Consider the following 19,060-nt stretch of genomic DNA (forward strand, 5'->3'; position numbering starts at 1 on the left):
ACTAGAATAAGAGCATAGTGGATTAAAAAAAAGATTCGAGGAAGAAAATTTGTCAAGTGGGTGGTGGAAATGGGTACTCTCAACATTTAAACGCTATCCAGAAGAGCAAATGGTGGGCTGACAGGCTGCCTTTCTACGATAGACTTTTAAGTTCTTATTCAAAAGGAATGCCGTATGCCTGCAAAGACAGATTGGGTCTTGGTTTAACCTATCATCCCAAAACGGATTTAATCTATTGATTAAATGGTCAGAACACTGGCTGTTGGAATTTAATTCTGATAAGTGAAAGGTGATGCACTTTGGGAGGATTAATAAGGATAGGATATGCACAATGAATAGTGGGGCCCAAGAAAGGATTGAGAAATGGAGGGATCTCAGTGTGCAAGTCCAAGGATCCTTGAAGGTAGCAGGACAGGTAGATAAGCTGGTGAAGAAGGCATACTGATATCAAGAGGGTGGTTGAAATCTGGAAAACACTTCCTGGTAGTGGAGGTGGATACCCTCACTTCCAATAAAGTAACTGGACAAGGACTTGGATCATCAACACATAGACAGCTACAGACCAAGTGCTGGTAAATGGGAGTAGTATAGATAGTACATAATTATCACTGTGGACATGATGGTCTGACAGGTATGTTTCTACGCTGTGTGACTATGAATTCGTGAGGTTATCCAAAATTGAGTGCAACGACAACTATTAGGAAGAGTTATCCCACTAATAAATATACTCAACGGTATAAAGCATACCTATCGTAAACATTACTGTGTCAGCTAACTGCACATTGCTGATGTTTATCCTTGGGATGAGACCAATCAATCCTGGAATTACATCAGAATAGTTGACATCATTGGTTTCTGCAATAGACTGAAACCCATACAAACAGGCTTCAATGTGCTAAACAGAAAGAGAAAACAATTATGCAATACATCAAATTAAGCACTTTCCAATTATAAAGAAATCAGGATACCACTTACTCAAATTGTAAATTAAATACCATATTTATAACAAATTGAACACAAATATTTTATTAGTAGTGGTGTAGCAATCGAGTATTTACCTGCCATGACGTTGGTTGCTCAGTGTTAGTTAAAAGTCTTCCTAATTTGTCGTATAGATTACTTAGCAGTTCAGCTCCCAGCATTTCATAGACATACATCAGAGTGTCAGAGATATCAACTCTGCCACAAAAAGATACATTTTATTGTTATAAGTAATTATAGATTACAAATGTGTTTACAACAAAAATACTCAGAATTATTTTAAACATACAATGGAATATCCAATTGTTTTAAAGTTTGAAAAGTGTATCATAATCTCTTATGTCAAAAAGTGAAATGGGGCATTTATCTAGCACTTTTGGCCAGTGTATAACAAGTAATAGGAGATACGATAATTAGGAAATGTAAGATTCTGGCATGAGAACGCAAGAAATAGAACCAGGATAATGTCATACGTATGGCTCCACCTAATTCCTCCATTTAATAAGATCATAGTAGACAATGACTTGAACCCCAGTTTCCTACCAGAAACTGTAGAAATGCCAAGTATCTTAAATCTATTAATTTTGATAACACTAAATAATATATTCCTTTATTCATCCCACACCGGGGAAATGACTGAACATCCATGATCCTCTAGGATAGGGATTTACAAATATTTCAATAACTGATACTATTTGTGTAAGAAGGAATTGCAGATGCTGGTTTAAACCAAAGATCGACACAAAAAGCTGGAGTAACTTCTCTGGAGCATCTCTGGAGAGAAGGAATGGGTGATGTTTCGGGTCGACCCTTCTTCAGACTATTTAAATAATACTATTTCATTGGCTGTAAAATGCGTTGTGCTCTCAGGATATCAGAGTGTAGTTCGCTTTGCAATGTGCACAAACCTCGTAGATAAATGGCACACAGAAGAGATAACTAATAAGAAAATTTGACAATGTTAATTGAGCAATGTTTCAGTTAAGATTTCAGCACCTGGTCTACCAGCTCTGCAAATTGTTTCATGGGGTCTTTTAAATCAACCTCAGAAAGCCAAGTGCATTAGCTTAATTCTCAACCAAAAGACAACATCTCTGGCAACACATTTAATATTTACTTCTGCACCGCATTTAGGCTTAGATTTAATGCTTAAGTCTTAGAACAGAGCTTTAACCCACACCTATTTGGCTCCTAATATTTTCACATGCCTTCAGGAATTGATTAATTTCTTAGACCAGTTCTATGATTGCTGAGAAACATATTCCTCGCCAATTTTCTTTAGTCTTACTAGGTACAGCTAATCAATGTCATCCACTCCCAATCCAGACCCCACTTCTCCAAATGACAATTCAAGTAAAGGTTAATGCAAAATATTCAGAAGCATAAAACGTGAAAAATCTTTGACCTATCCTTGTGATAATGCCTATTATAGCATCTCCTATAATGATCACCCCTCCAAATGCAATCAGATTATTCTGAGAATGGTTCCAATTCACACTTTCATATCATTCTTCCACTCACTTAAGCTTACTGCAAGTTACTGATCAACAGCAACTAAAAACCTGTTCCTTTTTCAAGAATATCCACTAAATTATATCCTGCCCCTTGAATGTGTTAAAAGAAGACCTCATCATGAAAACAAGAGTGGCATCAGGAATTCACAAAAAAAAAATCAGAAGCATAAAACAAATCACCCATCCGCAAAGTGGGAAAATATACTCAATCCAACTCTATCCAAGTCTGCAAAAAATCAATAATCTGCAAAGTACCATCAGCAACTATTCAACAATCATTATGTTTCAACAATCAGAAAGCTTATTAAAGCACGTGAAGCTTGCAGATCTACAAACACCTAAATATGTTTTGTTGTGAACAATTGCTTCCTTACCTGTATATTCTAAATTGTTCTTTTTCATCAGAGGACCATGAGGAATATTCTTCATCTGAAGGGAACTGAGCTTTGTGCAGAAGGACATCAACTAATTGAAAGTAAACAGGACGATAAACTTGTAGATACACCACCTGTTTTTCAGCTTCAAATGACATTATGTCATCCTAGATGTCAGAAGAGAAAAATGATTTTAATTAATTATTTTTAAAAGCATGCATTGGAATGAAAGGAAACAAGCCTAACAAACCTTCAGCAAAACAAAACAGATTCCTCTTCAGTTTTCAGAGATAATACCCAACTGCACATCTGAAATTAAAATCTATTCCTCATTTGAAAAACATGTTTACCAAACTATCCAAAATATTTTTTGTTGAGAATTAAATTTTTGACATCCAAACAGCTTACTTCCCATGTTAAAAATAAAGCACAAAGTAAACATTCAATTTTCTTTCAACTCAGTCAGCTTCTGCCAAAGAAAGACAAAATGCTGGAATAACTCTCTAGTCTTTGTGCAACAATCTGCCTGTCAGTGAACACCATTGCCTGAGGACATCTGTTGCCAAACGTGATTTGTCCAACCTCTTTTCGCTTTCAGATTTTCCCCTGTTCCCCCCCTACAATCAGTCCGAATAAGGGTCCCAACCAGAAACATTATCTATCCATTTTCTTCTAACCCGCTGAGTTAATCCTTCACTTTATGTCTATCTTTAGTATAAACCAGCATTTGCAGTTCCTTGTTATTACCTTCTTCTGCTAGTCAACATTGTTTAAATACAACTGAATTTCTACCAAAAGTGCCTCTTAGCTCTAAATAGATAATGGGAAGTTCTAGAAACTTTAAAGTGAAATAAATGGAATAAAGTACCAGACTAACATGACAAGATGTTTGGCCTCTCAAAACAAGGTTGGGGATAAAGCAGTTAGAAGCAGCATGACATCTAATGACAGTATCTGTAGACAAGAAACTGAGGGACCAAGAACATGACTTCTATTTAGTGACCACAGAAGTAAGGTGCAAAAAAAATCCTTACAAAAGTGCAATTTATCTGTATGCCACATCATAGGATTGGTCCCACTGGAAATTTAGTCATGAAGAAAGAAGATGTTATGACCCACTAGTTTGAGCCTCTCACCAAAACCTAGGTATCTCATGTAGAAACAAAGAACTGCAGATGCTGCTATACAAAAATAAAGATACAAAGTGCTGGAATAACTCAGCAGGTCAGGCAGCATCCCAGGAGAAGAATCTGAAGAATGGTCCTGACCCAATATGTCACCTAAAGAAGGGTGTCAAAAGAATGGTCCTGACCCGATACGGGGATCACTGGGCGGCACGGACTTGGAGGGCCGAAAAGGCCTGTTTCCGGCTGTATATATATGATATGATATGATATGTCACCCAAAGAAGGGTGTCAAAAGAAGGGTGCTGACCCGGAACTTCACCTATCCATGATCTCCAGGGATGCTGCCCAGCCCGCTAAGTTACTTCATTACTTTGTGCCTATTTTTCCCTAGGTATTTCATGTTTGGCATCACCCTAAATAAGATTGTGCATATGTGCATTATAGTTTAAACATTAAAATTCTCATATTGGATGCTTGATATCGCAGTCAGTTATTGTCCAGCTTTTATAGTGCCTGAACTGATGAAGCAGTTATGTTCATAAGTTATGAGTAGAATTATAAGAGTAGAACCCATGCAATGTGTCAGTTAAGTGAACTTGCAATTGGCTAAGAGACATTATGGAACAAGATGGGGCATCCAGAACCAGTAGTCAATATCTCAAAATAAATGGGTTGGTCATTCAGGACCAAGATTTTTTTTAAATTCCATCACCCAGATGAAAGGAATTCTTTGTAATTCACTACCCAAAGCAGCTTGAAAGGCTCAGTCATTGCATATTCAAGATATTCAAGATGGAATAGAAGGCAAAATGTGTTGGTATAGTTTTATTATTGTAACATGTACCAAGTACAGTGAAAACATTTCTGTTTGTACTACCCAGTCAAATCACTCAGTCATGATTTTCCCCCCAAAGTTGAAGTAAAAGGGAGGGGCCAAATTGCCTACACGTGCTTTGACTCGTGTTTTGTAAAGATTAGATCAACACTTTTCAGCTGCATACTGGAACAAATACAATCCTGATTGATCTTCTGTACAGGAGAGGAGGAATGGGTGACGTTTCGGGTCGAGACCCTTCTTCAGTCTGAAGAAGGGTCTCGACCCGAAACGTCACCCATTCCTTCTCTCCCGAGATGCTGCCTGACCTGCTGAGTTACTCCAGCATTTTGTGAATAAATCGATTTGTACCAGCATCTGCAGTTATTTTCTTATACTATATGATCTTCTGTACATCTTCCTTTCCCTTTCCTTACGCAGGGTGCAATTTCAGCTCACAGAATTAACATAAATTATAAGAAATATACAAAATACAGTTACCTTTGTAGGCTTTTAGTACTCAGAAAAGGCTCAATACTAACAATTTATATCAACATAGCTGTTTACAGTTGTATAAGAGGACTTAAAGCCATTTTGCACATCATCAAATTATCAAGGCGATAATTTAAAATGTTCTGCATCATCAAACATAGAAATTGGATTTATCTTCCATTATAAAGCTTATCATTCCTAAATTTCAATGTCGATCAAAAGTTAATGAGCATGTGAATCCAATCATGAAACTTATTCCATAACTAAATTTTGAGGCAAGAGTGCAACATTTACAGCTTGTTGCATGTGTGAAGCGCAGGTCAAGTTTCTTTGTTTAAAGGAGATTGGGAGATCTTAGGGAGTGAAAAATACTCGCATTTGGAAGAGTTTGGACAAATTAGGGAAAGTCAGCATGACTTTGTCCGAGGCAGGTTATGTGGTACTAACTCAATTGAGTTCTTTTGAGAAGGTGACTGATGAAGATAGGGCAGCAGATGTCGTCTACATGGACTTCACAAGGAATTTGACAACGTTCCTCATGGTAGGCTGATCTAGAAGATTAGGATGCATGGGATACACAATGACCTAATAGTTTAGATTTAGAACTGGCTTACCCATAAAAGACAAAATAGTGGCGAAAGAGTGTTATTCTGGCTGAAGGTCTGTGACCAGAATGGTTTCGCAAGGATCTATACTGGAATCTTTGTTGTTTGTGACAACACATTACTCAGACAAAAATACAGAGGGGTTAGTTAGTAAATTTTCAGACGACGCTAAAATTGGTGGAATTACAGACAGTGAAGGCAGCTGTCAAATGATTACAGCAGATCAGAAACAGAAATGGGCACAGAAATGGCGGTTGGAGTTAAATCTGGGAAAGTTTAAAGGAGACTAGACGGGCATGGACCCGTTGGGTCCGGATCTCCCCTGCAGTCGCAGCAACCACCGTTGGATGCAAACCTCTCCTGCGGGCCCGGCAACCACTCCCCCGACGATCTCTCCTGCGGGCGCGGCAACCCCGAGGGAGCCACTCATGTCAGCCCTGGACGGCCAATGCGTCGGCCAGAGCGAGCCGTGGACCTGTTGCATGGAAACCTCTCCTGCAGCAGCAGCTCAGCAGTCATGGCCATCTTGTTTGACCCTCTGCCGCCGCGCTGCACCATGGGAGCAAGGTCAGGCGCAAGGCACGCCGGGACAGGCGCCGATCCTCCGGCAGGGCCGGGGGAGCACATTTATTAAAGTTTATTTAGTTAATTGTTTTTAAAATGTAACGAAACTTGCTATTTGCACACCCCAGGACAATGGTGGGTAAGGTGGGCCTAAAATTGTCACGTAATCTATCGTGTAGCGTTTTGGCTGTTCTTCGGGAACAATAAATATATATAAAAACTAACAAGATGAGAGTTTTAGTAATATACTAGCACAAGTGTGCCCGTTGGGCCCGTCCTCGTAGGGTTTCCATTGTAACCGGGAGGGGAGTGGGGGGAGGGAAGGGGGAGGGAGGGAGGAGGGGAGGGGGAGGGAGGGGGGGAGGGGAGGGGGGAAGGGGGGGAGGGAGAGGGGAGGGAGGGGGTAGGGGGAGGGAGGGGGGTGGGGGGAGGGGAGGGGGGAGGGAGAGGGGAGGGAGGTGGGTGGGGGGGAGGGAGATGGAGGGGGGAGGGAGGGGGGAGGGGAGGGGGGAAGGGGGAGGGAGGGGGACCTCCCCTTTTCCCATTACCCCTCGTAGGGTTTCCATTGTAACCGGGAGGAGGGGAGGGAGGGAAGGGGAGGGAGGGAGGAGGGAGGTGTGGAGGGAGGAGGGAGGGGAGGGGGAGGGAGGGGGGAGGGGAGGGGGAAGGGGGGGAGGGAGAGGGGTAGGGGGGGTAGAGGGAGGGAGGGGGAGGGAGGGGAACCACCCCTTTTCCCAGTACCCCTCTTTCCCCGTTGGGCCCGTCCTCGTAGGGTTTCCATTGTAACCGGGAGGGGGGGGGGAGGGTGGAAGGAGGGGGGAGGGGGGAGAGGGATGGAAGGGTGGAGGGAGGGGGGGGGAGGGAGTGGGGGAGGGAGGGAGGAAGGGGGGAGGGAGGGGGACCTCCCCTTTTCCCAGTACCTCTCTTTCCCCGTTGGGCCCTTCCTCGTATGGTTTCCATTGTAACCGGGAGGAGGGGAGGGAGGGAAGGGGAGGGAGTGAGGAGGGAGGTGTGGAGGGAGGAGGGGAGGGGGAGGGGGACCTCCCCTTTTCGCAGTACCCCTCTTTCCCCGTTGGGCCCGTCCTCGTAGGGTTTCCATTGTAACCGGGAGGAGGGGAGGGAGGGAAGGGGAGGGAGGGAAGGGAGAGGGAGGGAGGGAGGTGTGGAGGGAGGAGGGGGAGGGAGGGGGAGAGGAGGGGGAAGGGGGGAGGGAGGGGGGACCTCTCCTTTTCCCAGTACCCCTCTTTCCCCGTTGGGACCGTCCCCGAGGGGTGAGGGAGGTGGGGAGGGATGGGGAGGGAGTTGGGGAGGAGGGGGGGAGGGAGTGGGGATGGAGGTGGGAAGGAGTGGGGAGGAAGGGGTTGAGGGGGGAAGGGGGACCTCCCCTTTCTTTTTTCGTAACACTTGCCCCGGTGGCCCACGAGCATAGGGGCCCCATGCTGATCTGTGTATGTTAAGTGACTTGCAATTAAAAACACAACTTTAAAAAACAACCATTTGCTTTTCGCAACAATGTAGCCCAAGCATTGTGACGTCACAAGCTGAAGACCTTGGAAAAAAAAGGTTAAAAATTAAAAAATGTAAATTTGTAAAGAGCAGACACCCAATAGCAGCTGCTTGGCACAGGGGCATTGTGACATCACAATGAAGATTAATCCGCACCGCAGCGCCCCCCTTCTGTCAAAACTTCGATAAATCAGGGGGGGCAGCGCTTTAAAACCTCTGTAACTTAAAAAATATATGACCAAATTAAATGAAAATATCGCGGCCGGTCAGACGGGAGGTTGGTGATCAAGGCGGTGCAAAAACCGTGACGCGACGGTTTACAGTTTTGCCGCAATCAGTGATACATACACAAACCCAGGATACAAACATATTTATAAACAAGAAGTGAGTTTTAATAGTATATAGATATACTAGACCAAGTGGATCCGTGGGCCCCATTCCTCAGAAAGGGTGTCACTGACCTGGGCCCCGTGGCGCCAGCGCTGCAGCCGGAGCGAGCCATGGACACAAAGCCTCTCCTGTATTGATGTAGCACCCTCACCCCCCCCACTCAAACCCCCTTATCCCCCCCCTCCAATCCCCACTGACCCACCCCATCCCCCCCTCCCCCCCACCTCTCCTCCCCTGCCCCCACTCCCCCCCACCCCCACCTCCCCTCACCCCCACTCTCTCCTCCCCCCCACACCCCTTTCCCACAATCTCCCTCCTGCTCGGAGTGTCCCCCGGAGCCGGGTGCAGGCGAGGGGGGAGAGGAAAGGGGAGAGGGAGCCACTGACCCCGTCCTGCCAACGGCCATCTTCTTTCTCTTGTCTCTGGTGCTGCGCTGCTTGGGGGGGGGGGGGGGCACAATTAAAGTTGTGCGGGTCCCATTGTGACGTCACACGCTGAGGACCTTTAAGAAGTCAGATTGAAAGGTGATTTTTAAACTTTAAAATCTCTCTAACTTTAAAAATATAACACCAATTTAAATAAAACTTTTCATTAACAGTACCAGGACAATGATGATTAAGGTGGTGGTAAAATAGTGGCACTATCGTTTACTGTTTTGGCGTAGTGCCACGGCCAAATCTCAGAAATATAGATATATATATATATATATATATATTTATAGATAGATAGATAGATAGATAGATAGAGATAGATAGATAGATAGATAGATAGATAGATAGATAGATAGATAGATAGATAGATAGATAGATAGATAGATAGATAGATAGATAGATAGATAGATAGATAGATAGATAGATATATATATAGATGTGTGGAACAGGTTTTTACACAAAGAATGGTAGGTGCCTGGAACACACTGCCAGGGGTACTGCTGGAAGCAGATACGATAGTGTAGTTTTAGAGATGTTTAGATAAGACATTAATACATAGGGAATGGAGGGATATGGATCATGTGTAGGCAGAAGTTTAATTTGGCATTATTTTCAGCGCAGACATTTATGGTCCAAAGGATCTGTTCTGTACTGGTTGGTCTATGTTCTAAGTCAATTTTTCAAACATCAGTATTGGCAGCCCTGTGGATCCCTGTGGATCCTAGCTTTTGATGAAATGTTTACTGAAAACACAGTATCATCTGTTCAGTTGGCACTACATTTCATCCATAAATCATTATTAAACCATTTTCACAAATCATTGCCGGCACAAACCAAAATTTGAATATTAATTTTATTATGAGAATTTATATTTTGGTCACATAAAATTACTAGCACTTCAAGAGCTTTATTACTTTCATAAATTGCTTATTATAAACTGTCCTGTAACATTGAAGTTGAAAATAAGCAACTGACTGGGAATAAGAATACTCCTTTGCAGTCATCTCTCGCAAGGAGTACACCAATTCCCAACATCCAAACATACACAATAATGTGCTGCAATGCTGCAATGCATCACTGTATCAAAATCAAAGCAACATTCCCACTGTACCCACACAAAAAAAAAAAATACCAGTTACATGGTAAATCATGAAAGGTAAGAAATAACAGATCACGGTCCTGAAATTCTAGTTATTAATTCAAAAATGTATATTTATAAACGTGTTTCAAAAAAATGAATCTCATAAGGTCTCGTTGTATCAACGTTATGATTAATTGTGGTGCACCTTTACATGTTTTAATTATAGTTAAGAATCTGCACTCTAGATAAACAAGGCACCAGTAATGAACACATCAGCATTTCCAAGCAGAAAGGCAGTAATTAGAAATTCAGCACAGTGATCTGTTATTTCTTACCTTCCGTGACTTACCGGGTAACTGATATTTTAAATTGTTGTAATCATAGATACATAGAAAATAGGTACAGATGTAGGCCTTTCAGCCCTTCAAGTCAGCACCGCCATTCACTGTGATCATGGCTGATCATCCACAATCAGTACCCCATTCCTGCCTTCTCCCCATATCCCTTGATTCCGCTAGCCCCAAGAGCTCTATCCAACTCTCTTTTGAATGCATCCAGTGAATCAGCCTCCACGGCCTTCTGAGGCAGAGCATTCCACAAATTCACAACTCTCTGGGTGAAAAAGTTTTTCCTCATCTCAGTTCTAAATAGCCTCTCCTTATTCTTATGCACATGTATCGTCAGGAATATCCAAAATTTAAAAGGCACCATGCATTTTTGAACTCTGAATTGAAGAATGTTTCAACAGAAGGGCATATGGAAAACTGATAATGATTTCAGATTCACTGTAGTTATGAAAAGGGCAGAGAAAAACCAAAGCATTTAACTAGAAAAAAAGCAAATATAAATATAACTGAAAAAGAATATAGTCCAGGTAGACTGAAATAATGGATTAACATGCAAAACAGTAAATGAGCCAATCTTTTAATGTCTCAAACAAGTAGTTCAGAAAAAGGCAAAAATCTTTGATGGCTTTGCCATGTATAATTCCGTATAAATCAGACTTTCAAAGACTTAGCAAATACTGAAATGTTTAAGTTATAAATGAACAATGGAAAATGATTAGTGGTCATTCACTCTACAACATGCTGCTATTTATTTTTGTTAAAGATGACTTTACAAAGTTCTCATCTGTAGGGTTAATTTTTCATGGAGACACAAGGAACTGCTGGTTTACACAAAGAGCTGGAGTATCTCAACAAGTCAGGCAGCATCTCTGAAGAACTTGGGAGAGGTGATATTCCAGGTTGGGTCCCTTCTGTAGTATGAAGAAGAATCACAACCTGAAAAGTCACCTATCCATGTTCTCCAGAGATGCTGCCTGACTCACTGCATTATCTTTTCATGTTTTAATGAGACATGCACGCACACAGAACAACTATTTCGAATCTAAACTAAAATAATGGCATTCTGAAACGAGTAAAATAAATAATCAGCAAGTTAGGAAGCAGACAAAATTTATAATTTTAAGAAGTGTTCTAATATTAACAATTTTCCTTAGAAATTTCCAAAAAGGTTCCTCTATATAATAGTGCAAAACTATGAGAAAAATTACTCTAAATTGGCATAATGCATTTGGAGCTTATATATGACCATTAATATTGTTCATACCTGTAACGTGTACCAGAAGGTTAGGGTTAATGAGCTAGTAGTTTCATTTACTGGATAGTGGCCTGGAATTCCTGTGCAAAACATTATCATGTTGACAAGTGCAAGAAATGTCTGCCAATGTTCTACTTGCTCCAACAAGGCTCTGTACAGAAAACACGCAAGATTTAGTTAAAGAATGTTTACAGTAAATACATACCCATAGCATAATTCAGGAACAGAGAAAAGCAAAAGTAATTCATAAGACTGTAAAAGCTTCAGCTAATATTCAATATTTGAAAGCAGGTGTTTTAATATTAACTGTTGTTCGGTTCATGATGAGTGGTCCTGAACGTACTGTAACCAAAGTGCTCACTGCAATGAGATCATTTTACTTTAACAGTGCCTCACACTAAAATATATACAATAAACCCTCGTTATAACAGACCACAGGGATGGAGGGATAGAGAGCAATGGTGTCAGTTATTGCAGGTTGCCCGCTATAACCGAGTAATAGAGTATCATTATATTAGAAACAAACAACTGCAAATGTTGGTTAAAAGGACACAGTGCTGGAGTACCTCAGCAGATTTGGCAGTATCTCTGGAGAACATGGATAAGTGATATTTCAGGTCGAGACCCTTCTTCAGACTCTGGAACTGGGCCTAGAATCCAAGTAAGTTGACAGCCCCAGCCTGCTGGAAGCCGGGGGAGAGGCTAGGATTAGTGGAGTCATTGGTTACGGATCGCGGGCAGCCAGAGGAGTGTACAAAAGGGTCGGTGGTGGCAGTGTCCATCATAAAGTCCATAATTATAAGGTTTTACTATACATTGACCTTTTCAGGGTGTTCACAGTAATCACATAAAATTCAATTTTTTTTCGTTCTACATATTTAAAATGTTTATTGTATTCAAATTTGTATGACAAATACTACTGTCATCCCTTCATGGACAGGCAACTGTATCTAACCAAAAACTACATTTACCCATAAAAACATTAACCCTCCAGCAAACAACAAATTTGCATCTCGCCTCTAGTTTGATTTTCATGTTCTTTTTTCCCCCCCAGTGGTCAAGCTTTGCATTTATCTGAGAAGCAAAACATGTTTTTTTAAACAAAAAATTTAAATGAATCATAAATTAATAAGGGGGGGAAAAATCAGAACTTATCAGCATTAATTTTGCAGTTCTCCAAATGCACACTCACTTTGCTCCAACATTACAAACACTGCAAGATCTTAAATTTCCTCCCAAATGCTCTTCACCCTCCTGCTCTTGCTTCAACTCTTCTTTGACCTAGACTTTGAATTACCCTCCAAATTGCTACTTAGCTTTAGCTTGGCATCAATTTTCATTGAATTATACTTCTGGAAAGGACATTCAGACTTGTACATTGTTAAAATAGTTACCGGGAGAATCCACCGGGTGGCGCCAGCAATGGCTGCCTCGCCAACAGTCTGTCTGTCCCTTTCTTCTTCGTTGTTTTTTAGTACGTGTTAAGTGTATGTTTTTAATGTTCTTTAGCTTGTTTTATGTGGGGGTTGGGGCTGGGGGAAACTTTTTCTAATCTCTTACCTCGACAGAGATGGAATTTTTTTGCTGGAGACCGACTTCAAGAGCTCCACCGTGGGTACCTTTGGACTTAACATCACGGAGCCCGCGATCCCTTTGCCAGGGATCAACCTCCGTGCTCCACCACGGGTGCCTGCAGACTTTAACATCATGGAGCCCACGGTTTCTGGTCAGAGACCGACTTCGGGAACTCCAAGCCGCAGGAGCTTCGACCACCCCGACGCGGGGGCTTCGATCGCCCCGACACGGGGGCTTCGACCGCCCCGACGGATGGTTCGACTGCCCCGACCGTCGGAGAAAAATGAGGGATGAAGATTGAACTTTATCGTCTTCCATCACAGTGAGGGATGTGGGGAATCTGCTGTGGTGGATGTTTATGTTAACTTTTATGTAGTTGTGTGTCTTGTTGCTTTTTTAATATGGCTGTATCGTAATTCGCATATCATTGTACCTTAATTGGTACACGTGGCAATAAAAGTCCTTTGAAACCTTTAATGGAGTTTGAGTCTTTATCGCAACAAAATTACACCATCTTCAGATCATTTAATTGTTAATTTGACAAGTCATTGCTCCATTATTTTGGCAAAAGTTAATTCAATGGCCAATGTCCTGATACATTTGCTTTATCTATTGATACAGTGCCTTCATATTTCTATTGTATTTCCTACACCCAAGATTTTCAATTACATTAAAATTCAAAATATCCACGGCATTTTCACATCAGCACATCTGAAAAGGTTTGTCATCCGGACCACAATTGTTCATTTATGGAAAGGCTTGTGCAACAGGTTTGTCACATACTCAAATTGAGCAGCATATGAAAATGTGAAGATGTGAAGATAATTTAAAAAGCTCTACCTAAATATTTCAAAACATTTGCTCAAGAAAGGCCACATGCAGTGTGGGTTCAATTTTAGTTTCACATGGTTATCCAGAAGGTGAGCTAAATGCATTGCAACAATTGTCAAAACAAGATTGAAATACAAAGGTAAATTAAAATAATGCAAGTTAAACCTTGAGTGATTTTCTCCAAGCGCTACAGCAATTCTGCAGATGCCATGTGATGTTTCCATATCTCCATTTTGGACAGCTTGTCTCAGCTGTTCCTGTAGCTGCAATACCTGAGGGATCAGCTTTAGTAACGTGTTTACATATCTGTAGGTTCCAGAAAAGAACCAGGCGTTAACACCAAGGATAAGAAAATGCACATAATAGGTGACAAACATTTCGGGTTTCAAAATTACAACAGAATCCAGGAATATTCCAAACAATCAAACAAATGAATCAACATAGGAACAGCCAAAGCAACAAGTAAATAGTCAAACCACTAATACAAAGTTTGATTTTCCACTTTATTTGCCATTGGATGTATCAGGTAAACAGGTTGGCACGGGAGGCATTTGGCAAGCTTGCCTTCATTGGGAAAAGTACAAAAATTAGGACTTCATGATACAACTACACAAGTCGATGGTGGGAGCACATTTGGAGCAATGTGCAGCTCTGGTCACCCAGCTATAGGAAGAATGTCATTAACTTGTGTAAGGTGCAGAAAGGATTTACAAGGATGTTGCTAGGACTTGAGGGCCTGGGCTATAAGAAGAGGTTGGGCAGGTTAGGACTATTCCTTGGATCGCAGGAGGATGAGGGATGATCTTATAGAGGTGTATATGATCATGAGGCAGGTCCGATAACAACATTTAAAAGACATTTGGACAGATCCATGGGTAGGAAAGGTTCAGAGGGATATGGGCCAAATACAGACACGTGGGACTAGTGCAGATGTGGCATCATGGTCAGCACGGGCAAGTTGGGCCATAGGGCCCTTTTCCATGCTGTATGACTCGAGGACTCCAAGAGATTCACGGGCTTGAGATTGGGAAAAGCTGGATAAGCCGATAATTTTTAAACTCTGAGTAGTCCACATCAAGAACAAGATGCCAGGCGAAGCCATAGAAATGAATACAAATACAGTGCCCTCCATAATGTTTGGGACAAAGACCCATCATTTATTTATTTGCCTCTGTACTCTACAATTTGAGATTTGTAATAGAAAAAAATCACACGTGGTTAAAGTGCACATTGTCAGATTTTATTAAAGGGTATTTTTATACATTTTGGTTTCACCAAATTACAGCTGTGTTTATACATAGCCCAGGATTCACAGCAACTGGGACCTCAATGCCTGTCATCTCGTCACCCTTTCTCCTGTCATGCAGCGACCCTCTGTGGCTCCGGTTTTAACATACTAGGAGCATGGAGAACCAGCTAGGAACAGACATCGCGACCTCCTCAATTCACTGTCGCACCGAACACCACAGCCCCACCCGGGCTCAGAAATGCCCCGCAAAGAGTGGGTCGCCCTGAACGGCTCTGCACAGGGGTCGCCCGGTTCAACGCCATCATGCACCGTTGGGGGTTGCGTCCATCAGCAGCCTGCGTGTGTGGAGCAGACCAGCAAACAGCGCAGCACGTCATTTTCAACTGCACTGTCCTCCGTCCCCCTGGTGGAGTAGACCTCACGGCCCTTGACAACAGCACATTGCACTGGCTACAGCGCCTGGAGAGCGTTACATAATTTCTGCTGCCTCAAACGCAAGAAGAAGATTGATGATACAACTGCTGCTAGTAGTAGCATAATGAATTCTGAAGTGTATAGACACATCCTATCTGCTCAAGTTCAAACAAATGCCTCAAAATTTAATGGTCAGCGGTTCATTCTACAGCAAGACAATGATCCCAAACATACTGCTAAAGCAACAAAGGAGTTTTTCAAAGTTAAAATATGGTCAATTCTTTAGTGGCCAAGTCGATCACCCGATCTGAACCCAATTGAGCATGCCTTTTATATGCTGAAGAGAAAACTGAAGGGGACAAGCCCCCATAACAATCGTAAGCTAAAGATGCCTGCAATACAGGCCTGGCAGAGCAGTCTCATAATGGCTTCTTTGACTTTCATTGGCACAACTTTGGTCATCATGTTGATAAACAGCAATAAAAGTTTCCAACGGTGATGGAAAGACTGGAGGAAAGACAAGGTGCTGAGAGCTCTCTTATACCTGCATTAAGGAGGCAATTAAACACACCTGAACAATTACAAACTCCAGTTTAACAATAGAAATTGCGGAGGTGGAGAGGCTATTCAGAAAATAGAAAAGCTGGAAATCTCCAGGACTGGACAATGTTTCCCCCTCTACCCTCAAGCTCTGTGCCGAACAACTGGCACCGATCTACACAGACACTTTCAACCAGTCTCTGCAAACCTGCAGTGTCCCTGCCTGCTTCAAGGTCTCCACTATTGTCCCTGTACCCAAAAAGACAAGGATCACTGGTCTTAATGATTACAGGCCTGTCGCACTTACCTCTGTGGTCATGAAGACCTTTGAAAGACTTGTGCTGGCCCTGCTGAAAAACATCACAAACCCCCTGCTGGACTCCCTGCAGTTTGCGTATAGGGCCAATAGATCAGTGGACAACGCAGTCAATCTAGGACTGCACTTCATCCTCCAGCACCTAGACCACAAGGGGACCTATGCCAGGATTCTGTTTGTGGACTTTAGCTCTGCTTTTAACACCATTGTGCCAGAGCTACTACACTCCAAACTCTCCCAGCTGACTGTGCCTGAACCCCTCTGTCAGTGGATCATCAACTTCCTGACGGACAGGAAGCAGCATGTGAAGCTGGGAAAGCACATCTCGGACCCGCAGACCCTCAGCATAGGAGCACCGCAAGGCTGCATACTCTCCCCTCTCCTTTACTCTCTCTACACCAACGACTGCACCTCCACAGACTCCTCTGTCAAACTTCTCAAGTTTGCGGATAACACAACCCTGATTGGACTGATCCAGGATGGGGAGGAATCTGCCTACAGATGGGAAGTGACACAGCTGGCGTCCTGGTGCCATCGCAACAACCTGGAGCTCAATGTTCTCAAGACAGTGGAACTAATTGTAGACTTTCGAAGAGATCCCCCTCCCCTCCCCCCACTCACCATCAACAACACCATAGTCACATCTGTGGAGTCATTTAAGTTCCTTGGAACCATCATCTCCAGGGACCTTAAACGGGGGGCCACCATCGACTCCACAGTCAAAAAGGCCCAATAGAGGATGTACTTCCTGCGACAACTGAAGAAACGCAATCTGCCACAGGCAATGATGGTCCAATTCTATACTGCTATCATTGAGTCCGTCCTCACCTTCTCCATCATGGTCTGGTTTGGCTCAGCCACCAAGCACAACATCCGGAGGCTGCAACGGATCGTTCGCACAGCTGAGAAGGTTGTTGGCTGCAACCTTCCCCCCATTGATGAACTGTGCACTCACTCCAAGGGCCAGGAAGTAAGCGGGCAAGATCATCTCTGATCCCTCTCACCCTGGCCACAAACTCTTCGAAGCACTTCCCTCTGCAAGGCGACTCCGGACTGCCAAAGCAGCCACAGCCAGACATAAAAACAGCTTTTTTCCACGAGTGATAGTTCTACTCAATAACCAAAGTCTGTAGTCTCTTTTTTGCTCTGGTTTATTTTCATCCACATGTTTAGACTGTAATGTTGTATCCTTATTGTTTTGATGTGGTTATGCTTTATTCTTAATTGTTAACTCTATGTTTGTGTTGTCATTTGTGAGCGGAGCACCAAGGCACATTCCTTGTATATGCATACTTGGTCAATAAACTTATTAATTCATTCATTCATAAACACAGCTGCAATTTCTACATGGCGAAACCAAAATGTATAAAAATGGCCTTTATTAAAATCTGACAATGTGCACTTTAACCACATGTGATGTTTTCTATTACAAATCTCAAATTGTGGATTACAGAGGCAAATAAATAAATGATGGGTCTTTGTCCCAAACATTATGGAGGGCACTGTAACTCGCAATAAGATCCCGCAAACCACACACCTTCACGGCTTTTAAATGCCCAATGTATTACAAATCCGGTTTCAAACTCCATCACTGTCAATTTATTGTGCATCATGTAGATCTGAAATTATCCTTAAATTGAAAAAGATTCGTCACAGGAAACTTCCATTGCATTATTGTTATGAGAAGTGCAGCAAGATTTTCTCTGGTTATTTTCTTTGGCAAGGATTTAGTTTCGCATTGAATCTTTTTTTTTCACCTTAGTACTACAAATCAGGAATAGACCATCCCTTAGAAGATTCCTTAAATCTTTGACCAACTGGGATAGATAGACCTTGTAAAAGCTTTCCATTGAATGTTCTTCACCAAAATCATTAATTTATTTCCAAGTACCTTAAATCATAAAATTCCTTTTTCCATAAGCATCTCCATCCAGCAAAAGTCAAAATAACCGAAAAGTGGTGTTATCCATTTATCGTCAACGACACATGTAAGAACGGGAGGAGTATAGCACATTAATCCACAGGCCCGCACAGGCATTCAGTAACATAGCAGCCAATACAATCTTGGCCTCTAATCCATTTTCTTGTCGATTTCTCATGACTAGACTCCCAAAAGTCTTTTTTTTTTGTAGCATCTCCCCGCACAATGCCGGATTCTACTTTTCTTTTCTTCCTTTCTAAGTGTAATCCTTATCTGTCAAAAACATACCTACTCAGGGGATCCATATTGCTTTGCAGAGTCAGGCATTCTTTCAAAACTTACTTTCCCCACCTATCCTTGTATCATCAAAACATTTAGTTCTAGACCAAGTGGACCCGTTGGGCCCAAACCTCTCCTGCATTGGTGCAGCACCCTCTCCCTCCTCCCCCTCTCCCCCCCTCCCCTCGCCCCCCTTCCCCAGTTCATGTGAATAACTTAAAAAATATAACACCAATTTCAATGAAACTTCTTCCATTAGCACCAAAGGGACGACGGTGAGTAAGGTGGGCCTAAAATTGCCGCGCAATCGTGTACCGTTTTGGCTGTAGTTCAGGAACAAACAAACAAACAAACGAGTTTTAATAGTATATAGATACACTCAGTCCCTTCATCCAAGTCATTAACATAAGTTGGAAATAGTTACTACTGTGGCCCTGACCCCTGTGCCACTGCA

The 19,060-nt window shown here is 42.4% G+C and overlaps 1 protein-coding gene across 6 annotated transcripts in view; it reads right to left on the reverse strand.

Moving 5' to 3' along the window:
* Positions 1 to 19,060, reverse strand: part of ipo13b (importin 13b) — a 90,851-nt gene that overhangs the window by 54,381 nt on the left and 17,410 nt on the right. For all 6 annotated transcript variants that reach the window (XM_078408503.1, XM_078408502.1, XM_078408500.1 and 3 more), the window contains 5 exons: positions 14,053 to 14,193; positions 11,491 to 11,632; positions 2,870 to 3,036; positions 1,059 to 1,179; positions 748 to 895 (listed from right to left, as the gene is read on the reverse strand). In XM_078408503.1, coding sequence (XP_078264629.1) covers positions 748 to 895; positions 1,059 to 1,179; positions 2,870 to 3,036; positions 11,491 to 11,632; positions 14,053 to 14,193 — 719 coding nt within the window. The remainder of the gene's footprint in view (positions 1 to 747; positions 896 to 1,058; positions 1,180 to 2,869; positions 3,037 to 11,490; positions 11,633 to 14,052; positions 14,194 to 19,060) is intronic.

The sequence above is a fragment of the Rhinoraja longicauda genome, chromosome 11 (genome assembly GCF_053455715.1).
Source record: "Rhinoraja longicauda isolate Sanriku21f chromosome 11, sRhiLon1.1, whole genome shotgun sequence".
Lineage (NCBI taxonomy): Eukaryota > Metazoa > Chordata > Chondrichthyes > Rajiformes > Arhynchobatidae > Rhinoraja > Rhinoraja longicauda.